This window comes from Crocodylus porosus, unplaced genomic scaffold (genome assembly GCF_001723895.1).
Source record: "Crocodylus porosus isolate Cpor-Errol unplaced genomic scaffold, CroPor_comp1, whole genome shotgun sequence".
Taxonomy (NCBI): domain Eukaryota; kingdom Metazoa; phylum Chordata; order Crocodylia; family Crocodylidae; genus Crocodylus; species Crocodylus porosus.
The window spans coordinates 36995644-37016591 of record NW_017728950.1 but is presented as its reverse complement, the minus strand read 5'-3'; the positions used below and the strand labels follow the sequence as shown (position 1 = coordinate 37016591).

The 20948-nt window shown below is 41.7% G+C and overlaps 1 protein-coding gene across 1 annotated transcript in view; it reads left to right on the top strand.

Moving 5' to 3' along the window:
• The window catches only part of MOB3B (MOB kinase activator 3B), a 171443-nt gene that overhangs the window by 66333 nt on the left and 84162 nt on the right, over nucleotides 1-20948 (top strand). Inside the window, exon 2 of the mRNA XM_019555302.1 lies at nucleotides 6305-6910. Within this exon, the coding sequence (XP_019410847.1) occupies nucleotides 6493-6910 (418 nt within the window). The 5' untranslated portion in view covers nucleotides 6305-6492. The remainder of the gene's footprint in view (nucleotides 1-6304; nucleotides 6911-20948) is intronic.

Genomic DNA, 20948 nt, shown 5'->3' with positions numbered 1-20948 from the left:
GGATGTGTGCCAGCATAATTTTCTCAAACAGCTTGCCTAAGATCAAGGTAAGACTAACTGGCCTATAGTTTCCTGGGTCCTCCTTCCTCCCCTTTTTGAAGATGGGAATCACGTTGGCCCTCTTCCAGTCTTCTGGGACCAGACCAGAGCACCACAAGTGCTCATAGAGCCGTGCCAGGGGTCCTGCAATGACCTTGGCCAATTCCTTTAGGACTCTAGGGTGGAGATCGTCTGGGCCGGCTGACTTAAGTCCAGCCCCTCCAGAAGCCCCCTAACTAGTTCCGTGCTAACCTTTGGCTAATTATAGCACATCTTTTTCATGGGATGCTTCTGAGGTAAAAAGCAATGGGCCTAATTCTGCTACCATTGTTACCATTGTAAAAGAGGGAGGGATTTCGCTGAAGTCTGGTATGGGTGAGAGGAGAAACAGACCCAACTAACTTAAGAGGTCTGGCTGCATTGCTAGCAATAACATAGGCTACTAAACAGGGGCAGATTTTCAGCAGGCAAAAATCAGCACAATTCTGTTGAAAGTACATGGAACCAGGCTGATATATTGCTGATTTGCAGCTAAGAATATGTTAGGAATCTCAACTTCACTCCCTTTTTTGAGAGGCAGTTGTAATCAAACCGCAACGTTTCCTTTTCATTGGAAATGCTAGGTTCTGAATTAGTAGAAAGTTGCTGGGGCTGGTTTATTACCAATATGGTCGAGGAATGTTTAAATGGCAATATCAGAAAGGTGCGATGATGTACTAACTACCTGTTTTAAATGCAGTTCAGGTGTAGCTGAGATGCATTCATAGCTATAATGGTTTAACATCAAAGGCCTTGGGCCCATGTGAAATGACTTTGTGGTCTCAGTCCAGTACCAGTGGACTGGTGTCTTATCTAATTGCATCCTGCCCTAGGTCACCATGATGCCAAGCAGCCTGAGAAGTAAAGAAGATTTTGCAGGCTTCTGCTGAGCCTAGGGGATGAGATGGGGGATTTTAAATAAACCTAAACCAGCTAAATCCCTTTAAGTAGCTGTAGGAGTTGGGTCCCTAGCACAGGATCCTTTAAAACTTCTAGCTTAGACTCTTCTCCTAAGAGAGACAATGGCTGAAGCAGAGTGAAGTGCCTGCATGTTGGTAGGCAGTGTGGAGAAGCTCGTCTCTCCTGTCAAATGATGTGGGAACTTGATTCTCCAGGACTGTTAAAGTAGTGGCTTTCATGAGCATTTAGTTTAGCAGAGATAAATTCTTGAAACCAAACTGAGCTAGTTGCTTTAGTGAGAGTTGGAGAGGTTATTTAATAGAAAAAGAAAAGGCAGCTATCTCAGAAAAGGAGATATTTCTTCTTTCTGCAGTACTTTTTGGGCTAAGAGGGTTTTTAATGAGCTGGCAGATACCCATAGCAGGCAAAGCTCGCAGAGATGGGTCACTTCACTACAGGAACCCATGAAAGTCTGATGATACCCTTCCTCTTTTCTCCTTTCCTTCCCATTTTGTTTTCTCTTGAGGGGAAAAAGAGAGAGAAGATGAGTCTCTCTGAAAGATTTTCTTCTAGCCTTTGTTTCAGCCATATTTTACAGGTATCATAAGCACTTGTAGCTGAATAACAACCCTGAGACTGGCATGAATATTCTGACATTGCAAAAGCAGTAAATAGTTATTCATAAAGAGATGGGAAAATATGTGAGAGAAGACTTGGTTTTATGTCACAAAATACTAAGTCCTAAATTCTTTGTGTGGGATATCTAGGATGTATCTTCCCATTTCTTCATAGTCTGCATATAGGAATCACAACACAATTCCCTTGAGCTTTGTGCATATCTGAAGGCAAAATGAGATCTTGTTTAGGGGTCTCTGTTTTATCTTGGTGTTCTAGTTCCCTTGTAAGCTGCTTTGGTCCTCTTGTCCGTCTTTTAAAATTTTTCTGTTTCTGGTTATAAGCTGCCCTGAGCCTTTATTGGGAAATGCAGTATATAAATTGCATGCATCTCAAGCAAAACCAAGAAAGTGATTCTTCTGCTTTATTCATCATTGGTGAATCTGCACCTGGACTACTATGTCCAGTTCTGGGCTCCACACTTCAACAAGGATGTGGAAAAGCTTGAGCAAGTCCAGAGAAGAGCCACCCATACAATCAGAGACTTGAAAGGCAAGCCATACGAGGGGTCTCTTCAGTATAAAAAAAGAGAAGCCTGAGAGGAGACTTGGTGGCAGCTTACTGCTACGTCAGGGGAATACATCAAGGGCTCAATGAACAACTGTTCACCAAGGCACCATTGGGGAAAACCAGGAGTAATGGCCACAAACTCCTGGAAGATTGTTTCAGGCTTAACACTAGGAAAACCTTCTTCAAAGTCAGGGTGTCCAGACTGTGAAATAAAGTCCCTCTTGAGGCGGTGCAATAACCTACCCTGGAAATCTTCAAGAGGAGACTATACGGTCACCTCGCTGGAGTCACCTGACCCCAGTTGTCTTTCCTGCCTAGTGCAGGGGGCTGGACCCTATGGTCTTCCAAGGTCCCTTCCAGTCCTTGCAATCTATGAATCTATAAATTAAATAAATTAAAAAATGTGCTTTAGTGAGTTCAAAAGCAGTTGTATACCTTAGAGTATAATTTTGTCTAGTTAGAGGTACATGGGCATATGCAATGGCAGACTTGAACTGTAAATCTTGGCCTGCGTATGACTAGAGAAGATGAGAAATAATCAAGTCAAGTTGGCATTTGCTTTGTTTTGCATCTGTTTCTCCATTCCACTACATCAGTTTTACATTGGTGTGTTGCTCTGTGCATGTTGATCATTTATGATCTTAGATCTTCAGTGTTGATCTAAGTCAACAGTACTTGTATTTTTGCATACAGAATAGTTATAAAAGACAATCCACCCATTTCTCCCAAAGACATATAGACCTTCGTGAGAACTGTCTCAAATTGTGTCCCTAGAACTTTTTTTTTAGCCTGTATTTTAATGGAGGCCCATTCTACCCTTATCGAAAATGATGGCAAAACTCATTTTGTTCTCAGTAATAACACTGTTGGTTGCCTATACACATACTTGGAGGGGGAGGGGGGACATTTTAATTAGAGTGGTTCCCAGGCAGCCTCTCTAATTAAAACCGTTCACTATCACATGTATTAAGTCCACACACGTTTAGCAGGATGCTTTATCTAAACCTCATTGAATGCAAACCCACAGCCATTTAAAATGCACAGGGGTTTAATACACGTGATGGTGAGGTGACTCTGGAGTGTCCTAGTTAGAATGCGAGCAAGCAGCCATTGGGTCTAAAGTTTGTAAAGCATTTGGAGTATGAGCAGCTGTTTAACTGCATGTATTAACAGGTGAAAACAGGATAGTAAATGTCCAACCAGAAATGACAGGTGTGTTTATGTGGAGAGGACCTAATTGCTTGAGCTGTGATTTAGTTAGAACACTGGAACAAGCCTTCTTACACCTTTAAAAAGCAAAATGGGATATGGAAGTAGTTACAGTGTCTATTTTGCATTGTATACAGAAAATGGCACCTGTAGCATCACAGCACTTGCTTAGACCATTGGGTCAGTAGCTCAGTGCCTTCTCAGAGGGAAAGTATTAACTTGCTGAATCATTAATACCACTTCCTGCAGCACATAGCTGTACCTTGAGGGACTCCCCAGTCAAGTGATGACAGCCCAGTGCTGCTTAGCCTGTGTGAGCTGAAAGTGAAATGACTTGGCCTCGGTGAACTGTCATGTGATGCTATTGACTAAATTACCTTAGCTTAATGCTTGTCCTGCTCTGCCCTGAATTCCCAGTCCCTCTACCAGCCACATCTGGCCCATACACTGCAAGTCTGATACCCTTGAACTCAGAGTTCCAGAGCCAGCTGTATTTCTTTCCTTTCCTTACCCTATTTTCTAGGTTGTGTGATGCCACTTCACCTAGGTTCTGGTTTACAATTATTTTGAGAGGCTTGTTGGGCATGATGTTCATCTCCTTGGAGGGTTTTATCCATCTCTGGACTTTTTACTGCTTTGCTACCATGGATGTCACAGGGAAAATGTGTATATGAACTCATCCTCAATGTGTCCATACACTGTGGTCCAATTAATGCATCAGTGCTCTAATATCAAGAAAAGAATGAGAATTTTTGTGCCAGTGTTGCATAACTACCACCTCAACATTGCTATATCAGCATGATGCTAATCTCTTTCTAACTTTTAGTTTCTCTGATGGCTATAACCATCTATTATATGGACAGGATCCTGTCTGCTGAGGCCTAAGATGCCTTTTTTACATTCTTCAGAAACAAACAGCACCTTTTTTTTTTCTCCTCCATTTCCCCTTGGAAAAGCTCTGGGCAATAATCTTCAGAAGAATTTAGATTTAGTGCTTTGCACATGCAGTCTAGGAGAATTTACGTGAGTGTGGTTTTCAAAGGGAAACAGTGGAGCAGCATAATCCCATAAAAAGAGTGCATTAGAAGTTAATAGGACAGTATTTTGGTGGTTCTGTGCATATTTAGAAGCTGTTGTTCAATTTGAATAATTCACAGCATGAAAAGGCCTCCTGGGATTTAAGTCAAAAAGCCTTTTTGTTAGTCGAGCAAAACTCCCATCGAACTAGCCACTACATCAGCTATTAACAGACTTCATGTACATATGATAATATTTCCCTATACACATACACATCAGAACAGTGTCACAGTTCTGAAGGAATAATTTCTCTTCCAGGTAGTCTAGCTATGAAAACCATATATTGTGGCCTGTTAGGTCAGTTTTGAAAATACGCCACAAACCCAGTGCTATCCTTCTTGGGGATCACCTACCAAATTTTTTTTATGGAAAAGTTCCATAGAAATTGATAGACAGTGACAGTTTTTCCATAGCTCTTTAAACTACTCTGTAAAATTCAACAGAAAAATGAAGACTGCCATAACATTCCATACAAGTTTTAAAAAACTTATATGAAGAATATTGCCAATTAATTATGTTCACTTTAAGAATTATTTCTATACATTACTGCAGGTTTCATCCATTAGGACCCGTAAAAAGATGCTTCAGTTAAACATTCAGAGTTGAGCAAGCACTGCAAACTAATTCACAAGTTTTGTACCTTACAAGCACAGGAAGAAGAATCCATGCTGTAGTGATGGTGCAAAAGCACTGGGCTATGTATTATGAACAATTAGAGGGAACATTTTTTTTCTGAAGAACAACAGTATTCTTGGGTAAACTCATATATTGAGGAAATGTGATCACTGAAAAAAAATTAAACCAAACTCTAAGCTACATTTCTAAATTATGGAAGCAGTAAGAGCATGGGAATATGTTATAAAAACAAATTTCATTTCCCTTTCATCGTGTGACTACAGCCTCCTCTACATGTACAGGTAAAGGTGCAATGAGATCTAGTGTGCAAGTCACATAATCACACCCCCTGCTGTGCTGTGTGTGCATGGCAGGAGGTGCAATTGTGTGATCACACATTTGATCCCATCATGTCTTATTGCTGGTGCAGGGGGAGCCTGATCCCAGGCTTCCCCTGCACTGGTAAGAAGCAAGGTCCTGCAATAATCTCCCTGTCCCGCAGATTCACAAAACCCTTGGAGTAGAGAATCCCCCAGGTTTTATGTACTCCCAGGGAAGGGGGATGCACTCCCAGCCAGGAGGCACACTTTGGGGACCCAGCGTCCTCAGCTGTGGGACTCCACTCCCTGCAGTTACTGGGACCCAGAGACCCCAGCTGTAGGGCTGAGAGTCCCCAGCAGCTGCAAGACTTGCAGACCCATCTGAGGAAGGTGCACTTCTGTGGCTGGGAGCCCTGCCAGCTGATGGGACTCTGAGCTACAGGAGAGACCCTGTTACATATGCAAATGCAAACTGGATAGCAACCAGCTATAAAATTAGTATGCATTTTCAAGGTCTAACTTCATAGCTGGTTGGAGCTTCTTATTGTTCAATCAGTTCTTTGGATGTGTACTGGTCTCAAGATAACTGTACAATTCACCAGTTAATTGTGCAGTACCTTTAATATGTAGAGGAGGCCTATATGTATCCAACTTGAGAAATTTTAAAGCAGGCAGGTTCTGATGACCCAAAGCAGATCAAGCTCTATTCACCTGTCTCAAGTTGGGCCCTAAATAGAGAAGCATCCGAGTAAATTACCATTTTTTAAAATTTTGCCTGGGTGTAAATGTTTATATGTGTAAATTTTACCGTTCAGCTTACAAAAAATGTGATACATATCCATTTGAGAGTGGTGATAAAGCTAGCAAATTGTCAGGCACAGCATCTAAATGCTAACCTTTTTCTCTCCATGTATCTTCAGGAACATGACATCTCCTGGGAAGGCTTTCAAGAGGAGGAGCTAGTGGACTGTATAAGTGTCAACAATAGCTTTTGGGATAAGAGCCAGGCCTAAGGACCTGTGACAGGAAGCGCCTTCACTTTGGCTTCACTCATTAGATCTTTTTGGTACCTCTCTGCCAGCTGCTGGAGGTCAGAAACTCACCAGACATGTCCATAGCACTCAAGCAAGTCTTTAATAAGGACAAGACCTTCCGTCCCAAAAGGAAATTTGAACCTGGGACCCAGAGGTTTGAGCTCCATAAACGAGCGCAGGCCTCTCTGAACTCAGGGGTGGACCTGAAAGCAGCTGTGCAGCTGCCAAATGGAGAAGACCAAAATGACTGGGTGGCAGTACATGTGGTGGACTTCTTTAACAGGATCAATCTCATCTATGGAACGATCTGTGAGTTCTGCACAGAGAGGACCTGCCCTGTGATGTCTGGGGGCCCTAAGTACGAGTACAGGTGGCAGGATGACCTGAGGTACAAGAAGCCCACAGCATTACCAGCACCTCAGTATATGAACCTTCTCATGGACTGGATTGAGGTGCAAATCAACAATGAGGACATATTCCCTACTAGTGTGGGTAAGTCCAAACAGGGCCTAGAGGAGCCGTAAATTGCAGTTAGCTCTGTGTACCTGGACTGTTCCTTCTCTCATCCTAACTCTAAAGGAACCTTGAATTCAGTTTACTAGACTGTGGAGTGCTGCCAGGAAGGTGCCAGGTATTGAAGAAGAATTGGGCATGGCATGATTAGGTTTAATCCTCCCAGCTGCTCCTTCTCCCTCATAAGACTTAGAGTTAATCATTAAGGGTTAGCAATAGCAATGCATTGTGAGTCTACCAAGGCTAGTCAGCTCTGAATCTACTTCTTTCCTCTTCAGGTAGCTATTTACTTTAATACATTGTATCAGTAGTACTTGACCGTCTGCCCCTACAGACTAGATGAATGACATCACAGGTAGAGTTGGTCCACAGGCCAGATCCAACATGGGATTGACGTGTAAGGGTGGTCCACAAGTACAGTCGTGCTGCAAAGTGACCCTATGTGCCCATGGAGCCATGTCATCCAGCCTACAGGGCTTCGCATGTGTCTGGAAATTTGGTGGCGGGTAAGCAGTGGCAGCATTCATTAATGTTTTCATAACTTGCTTGGGGAGCCTCACAGCCCTGGAGGGCTGGATAACATGGCCCTGCAGACATCTCTATGCTCAACAGCTATTTGCTCAGTTAGGATGCTTGTCTAATCAGAATGGGGGTGGTTTATATCCCTGGCTAAGGTGCAATTGCTTTCACACATTTCAAGGAAGTGGCATGTCAGGAGTGCAGTATAGACAAATGTGCACAATCCCTTGTCCCTCTTCTGTTTCTCCATCCCAAACAGAAGTAGGATAAATAGGTGAATGGAGGAAATTAACCTAAATCTTGTTTTATCCTAAGGCTTTGTCTGTACGCCAGGCTTCTGCTGGCCTTACTGTGTTGGGTAAAGGATGGGAAGAGGTTTGATTCTTGACCAGCATAGCTGTGTTGGCAGGAGTTTCTAAAGGAGATGCCACTAAATAATGGCAGAACTGTGCTTTTACCAGTGCAGGTTGTTTCCTTTGGTGGTTGGGGAAGCAGAATGTTTTTTCCAAGCACATTTAGCTGGTACAGCTGCATCTACACCAGGATCACTAAGGCAGAACAGTATACTGACCTTCCAATGCGGGCAAATACTCCTGCTATAGACAGAACTGAAGTCTTATCATTGTTACCATTAATAAGTCTTACCATTATTGCCATTAACTAAGGGTCTGATATTTTTTACGTTGTCACTTTTTAGGACACAGTTGTCCTTCATGGGAAATGTTGGTTTATGAGTTTTTGAATCTAATTAACTTGTTACAGGTAGCAAACCTATGTGCTTCTTGTCAGAGTCACAGAAACCTGATCTACTACTGTTCCAGTATTTCGCTAGCATGGGGTAAAGTGTAGAAAGGGCAGAGGGGAGGGGTGATGTTGAAGTCAGTTGGTTAGAATATTATTCAGGCTGCATCAGTTTAATTCATGGGTTTGTTAGGAGGAGATCGTGCTCGTGGAAACTGCATGCATGTGTAAGCTCTGACCTTTAAATTACCCACTGAGCTGCTTTGTACGTTATTTGGGTGGGCAGACCTGTGGTTTGTGTTCCAGCCCTTGTCTCTTTTCCCGTTCCTCTCATTTCATTTCAACATGAAAAGTGGTGGTTACATGTTGTAACCTAACCTCCTTTAGTTCATTGCACAGCAGGAAGAAAGCAGGTTTCAGAGGAAGCTCTGCCTTGTTTTATTAGCTGTGAGTAGTGGTTTCAATTTCTCCAGGTCTATGTTTTTTGTGCTTTCACTGAAATTTATGTGGACTTTGTTGTATGGTGGTTCTGTGTTGGCATATTCCAGCATCTTGCTTCCTGTTGGTAATATTTATTACTTTGTTTATGTGTCCAGAAAATATTTGTGGTCAGTCCTCTATCATGGGAAATAGTAGATAACAGGCTGATACCTTACACTGAACCAACAAATAATTTATAATGAACAAGGTTTCTGCTCCAGGAGCTCCCTTCTTATGGAGACAAGTCTGAAGGAGCATTTTTGTCCTTAAAGCTTATATATTATAAATCATTTGTTGGTACAATAAGAGGTTTCATGTTTTCTTCTTTTCCTGCTTTGTTGTTAAATTCCAAAAGATACAGACTTCTCAGTAACAGGATCAGTTAACTTGCCTCTAGAGGACAATTCACCACTGTCTAGCTTGTGTAAACAGCTCAGAGCCCTTTAGGAGACCACAAAATCCTATTGCTTTTAATTCATTACAGGATGGAAAGTTAAATCTAACAGATGTATCAATAAATAATGTCATCCCAGTAACCTATTTTTGTTCTACTTTGCATCAAATAAAAAGTCAAGGGAAGGGAACAGGGACAGTCTTTCAAATGTCAGAGATACCAAGAACATGTGGATCAGAAATAAGGGAGAACTGCCAATGTCAAGCATCTGTGAAACTCAAGCCTGGGGCTCCCACCAACCAAGTGAGCTGAGAAGGCAACATTCACTGCCTGGGATTGGCTCTAAATTTGAGGAAGATGACCTAGGGTCTGAGATTTTAGGTATCCTTACTGGTTACCCTGGGGGGTGGGATATATATTAAATCTTAAAGGAGCAAGATCACGGAGAAGAGAGAAGTCCCAAGAGGAAGAGAAAAAAGAGAAGGACAGAGAAATGGAAACCTGTAAGGGGGAGTCCCAGGGGAGAGGTGGCGTGGATTTCTCTTTGTCTTTCCCTTTCTCTCTGGGAAGGGCTAGACAGAGGCCCAGCAGAGTCTGTGGGGGGAGTTCTTCAACGGGGGTCCTGGAACAAGATCAGCAAGGTAGGCCTGAGTGGGAAAGAGGTGTTGTGAAACAAGAGCGGTGATAAGGGAGAGAGTACGGCTGAGGGAGAGAAGTCCAGAAGAGAGCAGAAGATAGTGTGTAAGTTATGAGCATCCATGCACCTGACTGGGTATTGCAGGTGTTTCCCCATCTGTAAAATGGAAATAAAAGTGCCAGACCACTCCATGCTTAATATATTGCTTATAAAGGTTTTGCATATAGTACATTAACTAAGTGCATCTGCTCTTCTGTATTTGGCTTTTCACTATCCACTGAAAAGCAGTTTTGTGCTCTGGCTGTTGCTGCCTGAGTCAGGTACACACTATAGACCCTGCCGTCTCTTCTCTTTATTCTTTCAATTGACTTATTTCAGTTATCTTTATTTTAATTATGAAAAATGAATCAAGGTGAAAATTCCAATCACTCATTTCTTAAGTAAATGTAACAGATCTTGAAAGTGTATCAAGTAGGATCTCAAAGCAAAAAAAAAAAAAAAAAAAAGGATTATATATGCCATTGTTAGCATGCTGGCTTCAAAGCACAGTGCAACTTTACCTCATGTGAGACAGCTTTTATATACAGATAACTTTGTGATTATAAAAATTTAAAAAGGAGTTCCACAAAAAAGAAATTTAGCATTATTAAATGTTTGGTTGTTAATGGAGGGATTCATTTTCTCCTTTGCATCTCTGCAGTGCACAGTTCCCAGAGGATTCCTTTGAAAAAAGTGTGTGTCCTATGTACAGGATTTGGTCTGCCACTTCCATTAGTAAATGAGTTTACTTAAGGGAGTCTAGGGTGGGATTTGAATTGGCAGTCCATAAGAGCTATACACATCTTCCTTGCCTAATCTAATTAAATTTGCCCTTTTAAATTTTGTTTGCAGTAGTCCTTAGAGTAGGATTTCCAGAATTACAATTAGGAATAGCCTTATTGAAGAACTTCTTCAAGGGAATAGAAAATAATTTCAAGAGGGCCAGTCCTTTTATTTATCTTTATTTATTTTTATTTGCTTTCCCATTGTGGTTCAAAAGAATTGTAGCTAGGAACTGAATGAGTTAAAACAAGATGAACAGGTTATAACACAGACACCTATGTAGTTGCACTGTAATCTAAACCACTGGCCACTTAGTTGGTCACAGTCTCTGTGTACTGCCTGTGGTCTATATTTATTTAATTCTGTGCCTTCCTTAGCCCTTCTGGTCCATTTATTTGCTGATCTCAGACTCTCTCTGCCTCCTGCTAGCAGCTGCTGCTGCTGATGCACATGAGAGTGACTTGGAGGATGAGTGCAGTAGCTGGAATACTAATGGAGAAGGTGATTACAGAGTGGTGAGAGGTGAAGGAAAATGCGTGCTGTAGATTAGGGACACTTTAGATGGTCTGTAAGCTTTAAAGGGTCTCTTGGGTGATTATTTCATGCCCTGAAGGAGTTCCCTTGTTTTTCTCCATTTGTGCTCAGTTTCTTTGCGTAAATATTTTAGTGAAGTTAAGGCATATCTCAGGCTTGCAATTCTAGAAACTGAAGTTCTTTATTTAGACAAAGATTTCAGGCTCCTCACAATCTAGCAGTGGTGTGCACTGATTCTGGATGGATAGTTCAGTGTCTATGCCTGCTGAAGATTACCTTATGGAAGCTGTAGACATCAGTACCAAATTCACAGCAGTTTTGGTACTGATGTTTGATGTGGAAACTTCTCTAGTAGAGACCACCAACTCCTTATGTGAACCAGCAAACAGCTATCAGGTAGCAATGCACTGATACCTAGGGAGGTTGCTTTCAGACTGAAGATTTATCAGAGCTGTTTATTCAGTTGCTTTCTTCCTTTTTACCCTTTTTCACCCATATAATATATGCAGCCAAGAGAAAGCCTTAGGCACATTTTTACATCTAAAGAATAGTAGATCCTGGGGACAGCTGAAGTATTTGGTGACTGTTTGTCATCTGTGACTGATTAGTTCCAGTGTGCTGCAGATCTGGATAGTGCCTCTCTGCTCACCTCTGTGCACACACATGCATGCAGAGTTTTATTTGGTTTGCTAATAATACCTATTGTTAGAAGGCCTGGCATGATGCAGGCACTAAGGCACCAGCCCAGAGGTTGCAAGTTCCAGGCCATAGCAGAAGTGCTTATGGCACAGCCGTGTCAGATTCCAACAAATCTGCAAATTGTGCCAAATACCTTATCACAGGAACATGAAAAAGGAAAGGACCTATTGTTGTTATGAAAGCACATATCCTATATCCCTAATTTTATTATGTAAAATAGGGTTATAACCACTCACCTCAGGTACTGAAAACAGTAGCCATAGCAGCCTGCTGTTCAGCATGGGTTGCAAAACTGCCAAGGATCTTGGATAAATGCTCTGAAAGCTAGGCAAATAAAATATTTTTGCTATGTTTCAGGGTATCACAGTGATTAATTAGAGAATGGTATCCCTGCTGCTAGAGAATCCTTACAGGATGCTTAAAACAAATAAACACAAGCAAGGATTTGAGTCTTTTATTCTGTTTGACAGGTTAAATTCAGCTGTTAAATGCTGTTTACATTGTATGGATATAATCCCCTTCGCATTCAATTGGAACTCCCACTAAGGAAAAAATAGCTTCTTCATGTTAAACTAATCTATTTTAACCATTTTCATTCTGCCTCTAGCACCTGGGTAAATATCATAATACACTGAAGTCAGAGGCATACAGCGTATCTGGTGACTTGATTAAACTATTACTGTAAAGCATTTCCACCCTGTCTTGCCACTGTCTTTAAATTAAAGAACTGAGTATGCAGGTGTGCCCTGACTCTCACCTGGTCCAGAGTGCTTGGGGCAGCTAGAGAGCATCTGGATTCTGATCCTGGAGAGCATGGCTTTCTCCTTCCCTACTTGTAAGTGGGAAAGCAGGAAAGGAGGGTGATATTTGATTCATCAAATCAAGCTATAAAATCAATTCTTTTTTAAATCAGTCATTTTTTGTCTAGCCTGGAGGGAGAAACCAGCAAGCCTATGACCATTGCTTCTCTAGTAATTTAAACCATCGTTAAGTCTGTGTTGACAATAACATTACAACTGAGATTATTCCTGGTCTCAAACTCTCCCGCAAGCTGGAAAATATTAGACAGATGTTTCAGCTGCACTGTATGTCAGACTCTCCTCTAACTTCAAAAGCAGTTACCCTCTACTCCTTTTTTTAAGCAGGGCTCCTGAGCTTCCTGCTAACCCACCCTCCATATAATGAATGATGCCATTTACAGAATAATAAGAATCCTGGTCTATTGGTCACTCCAGTACTTTCTTGTTTAGCTGGTTATATTTCATAATACTTTGATTCCCTGTTTGTGTGTGATAGATAACATGTATGCATTATCACTGGGTTCCGTGCTTGTGCAAGAGCAGGGCCCACAGTATATAAATTTCCAATTCTATAAACCTGTAATTCTCAACCTGGAAAGCATGGCTTTCTCCTTTCCTAGCTGTAAGTGGGAAAGCAGGAAAGGAGAGCAATATTTGATTCTTCAAATCAAACCTTCAAATCAATTCCTTTATTGTCCAGCTTTGCGATTCTTTTAAGGGTTTTGTAGGGTGCCCTGCAGAGTTAGCACTGTTAATTGTGCAAACGTGATTCACAAGATGAACCCAGAGATTTTAAGGAGGAATCCATAGTGTTAAAAACGTTCTGCCCTGTTGTGATCTTTGAGTTCTCTGCAACAGAAGAATTCCTTCATTGTTTTTCTGTAGTCAGAAAATGAAAACAAAAGCTAGCGTATTCCAAGGGGTGCCTTGAGTCTAAAGAGGTTGAGATCCACTGGTCTAGACAATCTCCAAAGTCAGTCACTCTTAATTACCATATTTCTTTATATCTTACATGCCCCCAAATAAGACATGCATCTTGTCTGGGAAAGGCAGAATGAAGATAAGCACATTTTTCCTTTTAACCAAATGTCCAGAATCAGTTTTGTAGGCAGGCGAGGTTCTTTGGGTAGATGTGACTTTTATTAGATCAATGACCCCAGAATCAGTTTCCTTATTTAAAGCAGTCAGCCCCATTTTAATCACTGATTTTAGGGAAACAGATTATCGTGGTCTGTCAATAAATAAGGTTAGGTAGCAGTAGAGAGTTTTGCAGGTCACTGTCATTCACCCCTGCCAGGCCATTTTCATCAAGAGCCACTGCCATGGCTCTTTCAGTTAGAAAACGAAGTCCATGACTGGAGACATTGGCTGATGTGAATTTGTGAGTGTTGAATACAGAAACATTGTACTTCATAACAAATGTGATGCTGTTTAGGGATAGGATATTGTCTGGTTTAAATGACTAGTAATTTCACTGTACAGCTATTACTTTTGAGAAGTAGGACACCTTTGGTCAAATTGTGCTTTCTTTGACACCAGGATAACTTTACTGATTTTGATCAAGCTGCTCTGGAGTGACTGGGACCAAAAATTGGCCCCCTGATCCTTCCAGTAGAATGTGCCTTTTAAAGCATTCTTCAGGTCCACAGTGCTAGAAGGTATTATTGGCATCAGAACAAGAGATGTATAAAAATGACATTGTGAGGTCCCAAATGTATTGTCTCTTAATTCCCATCAGCTTTGCCAAAATGAATGTTGTAGAACTGTCAGCCTTGCAAACGCAACCTGAAATCTGAAAATCACACTGTTCGTTCTACTTAAATCACTTAACAACACATCCCCACTGCTTGCTACCCTCTCCAGCTGGGTAGTAATCTTCTGAAGGCTAGTAACAAGTTACTGTGCTATGAAAAAAGTTGAGGCAAAGAATAAGGTCTGTGTACAGCACAGTTCATTCCCTATGCCAAGGGTAGGCAATATTTTTGGCCAGAGTGCCAAAGAAAACACAATGTCCACCTTGTAACTTGCCAGAAAAACAAAACCAGGGTGGGGGTAAATGGCAGGATGCACTGCATGTTAATATAGTCAATAATCATAAACGTTGCTTTTTTTTTTTTTTTTACAGTAAATGACAGGTTTTCTAAACATTCTAAACCTGGTGACAATAAATAAAACTTCATATACTACCCTCGTTGTTGGGTATTCTTTTTTTTGTTAAACGTGTTGTGATGAGAGAGACGGGGAAAAGAGAAAGAAGAGAAAAAGAGGAGCGAAGAAGAGGGAAGGATAGAAAGGGGAGGAGAGAGAACCAGACACAGACGTACACACACGTGCACACACACAGAACCACACCCACACAAACAGAGAACCAGACAAACACATGTGAACACACATAGAGAACAGACACATGCCCCAAACCAGACACACGTGTGCACTTGTGTACGCTCAGACACAGAGAACCAGGCACACAAATTCAGACAAACGGAGAACCAGACACACAGGTGCACATGCACACACACACATACACAGACACACACACAGATGCATACAGAACCAGACACACATGCGCGCACACCCACAACCAGACAAACAGACACACACACGTAGCTGGGCTGCTGGGCTCTAGGACAAAGACCAATCCAACAATGCCCCGGGCCCGCTGTAGCCCCTGTGTTTCCTTGGGGCTCCTGGGCTGCAGCATGGCCTGCCAAGGCCCTGGCCTGGAGCCCATACATCAGCCAGTTGCCTCCTCCATGGGGTGGATGCCTCGCTGGTCCAGTTGGGCCCCTCTGCCAGGGATGTGGCCATGCTAGGAGCCAGTGCAACAGGCTGGGAGGGGAAGGGAATGGGGGCAGTGCAGTCCTGGCTCCACTGCTCCAACCTTGGGCCCTCCTCAGCCAAGTGGCTCAGATGTAGCTGCACCCAAATGAATGACATTTTGGGTCTTGTTTGAGATGTATTGGTAGATGGAAGCCAGGGTTTTATTTGCTTTGCCAGCTACGGTGTCGCATTGGTGGCTTATGTTTATCTTGTGGTCAGTCATGACCCCAAGTCTTTTTCGGACATAGTGCTAGTGAGCGAAGCACTGCCAAGCCTATAGGTATGGTGTGGATTCTTTCTCCTGAGGTGAAGCACCTTGCATTTCTATGTGTTGACGGTCATGAGGTTTTCATCTGCCTGCTTTCCAAGCCTGTCTAAATTGGCTTGAATCCTCAGCCTATCCTCCAGTGTAACCATGCTTCCCCACAGTTTGGTGTCATCTGCAAACTTAGCCAGTGATGACACCAAACTCATGGAACTGTGTTTCATGAGCACAGTTACTGTGGTAGGTCATGAACAAACAGGGTGAAGCAGCCTTTGGATTATGTGGGCTCACAGTCATTCCCAACCCTAGTGGCAAACATGTTTGGACTATGGTCTCTTTGTGTCAGATATCTGCGCAACAGCGGTGACATTTATGGAGTAATGTTTGTACATTGATACTGGAGTCTACATGCTGCTTTTGAATGTGGAAAGTTGAACTGGATTGTGGTCTGAGGAGTTACCATCTCACGTTAGGCTGTTAGCTTTCGAGGGCAGCATCTAGATCTTCATATCTGTTTGTACAGAACCTACTCGTGACGCTCCCATCATACATGGGGCCTTTAGAAGTTAAACCATGCAAAGTAGTAAGCATAATATTTGATTATTAAGGTGTGAAAATAAAGGAATTTTAGTTCAGCTTTGGGTACAAATTTAAATATGGCTTTTGCTATGGGACTGTTGTTGGACCATGATGATATAACACTATGGCTCATGGTCAGGGAGACTCTAAAGCACATGTAAGTTCACTGATTGGTGAGCTGCACCAGCTTACGCCAGATCTGAATTCAGCCCTTTATTTTTCCTTATGAAATAGCTGAATAAGACAACATGAGAGTTCCAATACGCAAAAGCCATTTGTTTATTTTAAATGCAATCTTCATGCCTTTATAGACGTATCTGGATATAACTCAAGTATGTGCTTAAAAAGCAAATAGTTAAACACCACTTATGATGATAAACTCCATGTGTGATCCCTTGTTCTTTAAATAGAAAGCAAGGATGACATATTCTGATAATTTGAAATATTAGTAAACATTATCTTTTGAATTCCTCTGTGCTGCCCAAAGTTATTCATTACCAGCCTTATCAGTGCTCTTTGTTATTACTGTGATTGTGCCAGAGGTGAACATATCTTTAAAGATGCATGTATTAAAGTAGGTCTCTGTCCTGAGGAGTTTATACTGTCCCAGAGAGGTCAGCAGGGGATTATGGGAAGAACAGTCTCAGTGGCTGTGCTGTTGCTAAAATCAACAAAGTAGACTGTTGCCTATAAAAGCTGATGCATTCCTGAATAAATTAATCTCTAACATACCACCCTTCCCTGTCTTATTTCAGGGGCAGATTCAAAGGGAGTGCAGCAATGCAGTCACATCCCCCTTTGGCTGTGCTGCACAGGAGCTGTCAGCGTAGAGTCTGGCCAGTATGTATCTGATGGTTCATTTAATCAGAATAAACTTTTTATCCATGTATCTACTCTGAGCTTGGTCAGTGTTATTGATCCTCTGCTGGAAGAAGTTCAGGGTTTGTTCTAGATGTAGGTTTCTGTTCCAGGAGCTTGTATTTTCTCTGTTGGGTTTGTGTCAGCCAGTTACTGAAGTGGAGAGCACTGGGTTGAATGGCTTAGGCCACTATAGTTTCACATTTCAAGAAACTTAAGCGGTACCCTGCCCTTAAAGAGCAGGTCCACACCCTGATTTATTCACAGATGAAAATTGAGCACGTTGGTGTCAGCTGTGTATGTTACAGGACCATTGCACAACCTAATGCTAGGCCTCACATTTGGCAGAAGCCTTACTCTGGAATAGCAGAAGATGTTGTGGGTTAAAGCATTTAAGACGCTCTTCACTGGCTCAGGTTTCTGCTTGTTATCCTTTGAAAAATAGGAGAGGTCTTGAGTAATGTGGAACACCCGTATCACCTGTTGACTCCATTAAGACCTGATGACTCTCTTTGAAGGATCACACACAACTCATGTAAGTGCAGAGTTTGTTTTGCTTCATTTTTGTTTTTGAACTCCGTCAGCTGCAGAAATTCTGGGTTCAGATGTAACTTAATGATAGATAAATTATACCTTAAAATTGCCCCCAAGTTGCATAATGATGCTCTTACAATTAGGTAAGGAACAGATGTTACATATGTCCCAGGATTGGCATATACATGGATTACCCTTCCAGTCAGGGTACAGTGCGTGACTGAACAGTGCTGCTTTTCTGCCATTAGTTCAATGGTCCAATCTCACTTGATCATTCAGATGCATTTTTGATGTCCCAGGGCAAACTGTTACCAATTTCTGTCGCATGAACCTTTTTAGGGTTTGTCTTGGGCCAACAGTCTTGGATGTCTGAACAACTGCAGTTTGTCCCAGGAGAAGATAGTACCTCCTGGGATGAATGCAATGTCTGTGTATAGCATTAATTAATAAATTCTGCTCTGTTACACAGGTGCAAATCTAAAGTAGCTCTGCTGCCAGCTGCTGGATTAACTCCGTATTTATTTTAGTGTAATGGAGTAGAATTTGGCCCATTATCCATACTAATATTGATGTACAAATCCCTGTTGTTTAGCTAGGGTATGATGTATTGAGTTGGGTATTGGTCATTGGAAATCAACATTAAAACACAGTTCAGAAGCAAAAGGAGTAATGGCAAAGATGAGGAACAGCCTTGCATTGGGAAGAGAAGGAAAGAATATAGAGAGGCAAATACCATATGTGGGTGAAGTAGGAGGAAGAAGGCATCTGATGTGTGGCACTAATCATGATTGCCTACTGTCCTCTGGTGAATTGGGGTCACTTCTACCTGTGCCTATGTAATATTAATAGGCACTTGTCTCGAGTGACAAGTTGCTGTATCTCAGTACTGCCTGGAAGGGGGAACCGGATATTGTAGGTTTAGCAAGAGCCAGAGGTTAAAACAAAAGCAATACAACTCTGCAACAGATGAGTTATTTTTCAGCAGCAGCCTTTTACTCAGCTTCCACCACTAGCTGGGTTTTTTTCCTCCCCCAACACATACAGAAAGCACAGATCCATCTGGCAAAGGCCAAAATAAGGAGCAAAGTCTTCCTAGCCCTTCTTAGTCTCAGCCGTTTTCATTAAGAACTGTGATGTGTACACACACACACAGACACACACACGCACACACACACACACACACACACACACACGGATGGACAGACTGACGGACAGATGGAGCTGAAAATTGACTGGAACTCAGAGCTATCCAAAATGTGGTCTTTAGAGACAAATGGGGCCCTAAAAAGAACCTTTTAGGAGGAGCCACAGTCAGCAAAACAAGCCAGACGCTTCCCTTCTATCTCACATCTGGCCTGTGTGTCTCCAAATGGCTGTAACTAACTACAGTGCAAACCACCTTCAGTGTTTTCATTCCTAAAGCTTAAGGCCAGAGGGACCATTAGATCATCTAGCCTGACCTCCTGTGTATCACAGGTCATTAAATTTCACCCAGTTAACCCTGGCTTTTGTTGCTAGTGAAGCCAAACAACAAGCAGTTTGTATTCCCCAGCTGTGCATTCAAGAGAGCAACCTTAGAGTGAGGGGCACTCCATCAAACTACGTGGGGCATATAGGCAAATATTTTTCTGCTCTACTCCTGTTTCCTGTGGGTTTTACACTCACTGAGGTCACAGAATGAAAACACTTTGTCTATTTAAAAGTATATCTGGTTTTTTTAATGGATTATTTTTCAAAGGTATAATTATGTTGGACTTTTATAATGTCCTGGAATGCATCATTCCTGATGTCAATGCTAGTAGAAACTCCATTCATCAGGGAGCAGGGAAAGTAGATTTTTAAGAGACTTTAAAAATATATTTTATTGAAAAATCTCATAGTAAAAATGGATACATATCTGGCTGGACTCTGTGCTTCTTTGGTATTCATTGATATTGTTGACAGAAGTGTCACTGGCTGGTACAGGCTGGCAGTGTCAGGAGACCAGTAATTAAAGATTTGAGTAACAGGTACACCAAATGCCCTTGCTGGCTTATCTAGTGAGTGTTTGGAACATGCAGGTGCAAATAAAGGTGGCATAGAGGGGATTTGACCCCTTATTCACAGTTCACTTTAGCAGGTCAGTGGTGATACTTAATAGTGATATTTTAGAGTGTGAAAAATTATTGCTTGATGCAAAAATCATTCTGATTTTGCACTGTATCAGTAGAATTTTATTTCCAGACTCATGTGATCTGATTAAGAGTGATAGTTTCAGATCTGATCGACATTTATATGTGTTTGCATGTGTGTCACTTCTTTATGTAATATCTGTTTTTCCCTAATATACGCCCTGTCTCTGGATAAAACTTGTGTGTTCCTACATTAATACAAACAATAGAAAACATCTGCTGGCATTTAGAAAAGAAAGAAAGAAGGAATTTAAATCAATCACACTTATTCATAGTCTCACACCCCAAACACTTTCTGTTCTGTGTTTCCTGTAATCACTGTTATCAGTCATCGGTCTCCATAATCTAGATACCTAGTCTTTTAAATTTCAGTACTTCCCAGCCAACTCATTGGACACTCCCAGGAGGCACACTGTGACTAGGTTTTCTAAGCCATAGCTTTTTTTCTGGAAGAGGATGTGGTTGTTTTGCTGTCTTAAAGAAATAACTTTGTATAATAATTCAGTAGACCACTGAAAATGCAAAGGAAAGTTAAAGATTCAACAAAATATAGTCCCTGTGGAAAATGAAGAACAATAGCTATTGGTTTGGTGCCTAGCACAAAGAGGTCCCATCCTCTTAGTGGGACTCCTAAGAATAAAAATATTAATGAAGATCTAGTTTTACCTACAAGAAATTCTAAAGCATGCAACTTTTCTCACTTAGCCACTAGGCCTCACAACCATATTTTTCTTTCTTTCTTCTCAACGCTTGTAGGAGGCCATTTTGATCTGGAAATGAACTTTATTATCCAAGAAGGAGAGGGTATTATATGCATGGTACACTGAGCGACCAATAGTAGGGCAGGGGAAAACTTCAGGAAATGTGTAAACAAATTGAAAAGAGTCCATCAGAGCACAACAACAAATGTTGGAATTTTGAAACATGACTTGCATGAAAAGGTTGGAAGGACTTGTGTGTTCTTTGTCTGGAGAAGAGAAGGGGAGATTTGATAAGTTTCAGATACATGAGGGGTGAACTGTGGCCACAGAGAACATGACAAGACATCATGGTCTCAAACTGCAAGACGGGAAATATAAGTTGGATGTTAGGAAGAAGTTTCTAACTTTGAAAGTGTTAAACTCTTGGATCAGATTGCCTATAGAGGTTATAGAATCTCTATCA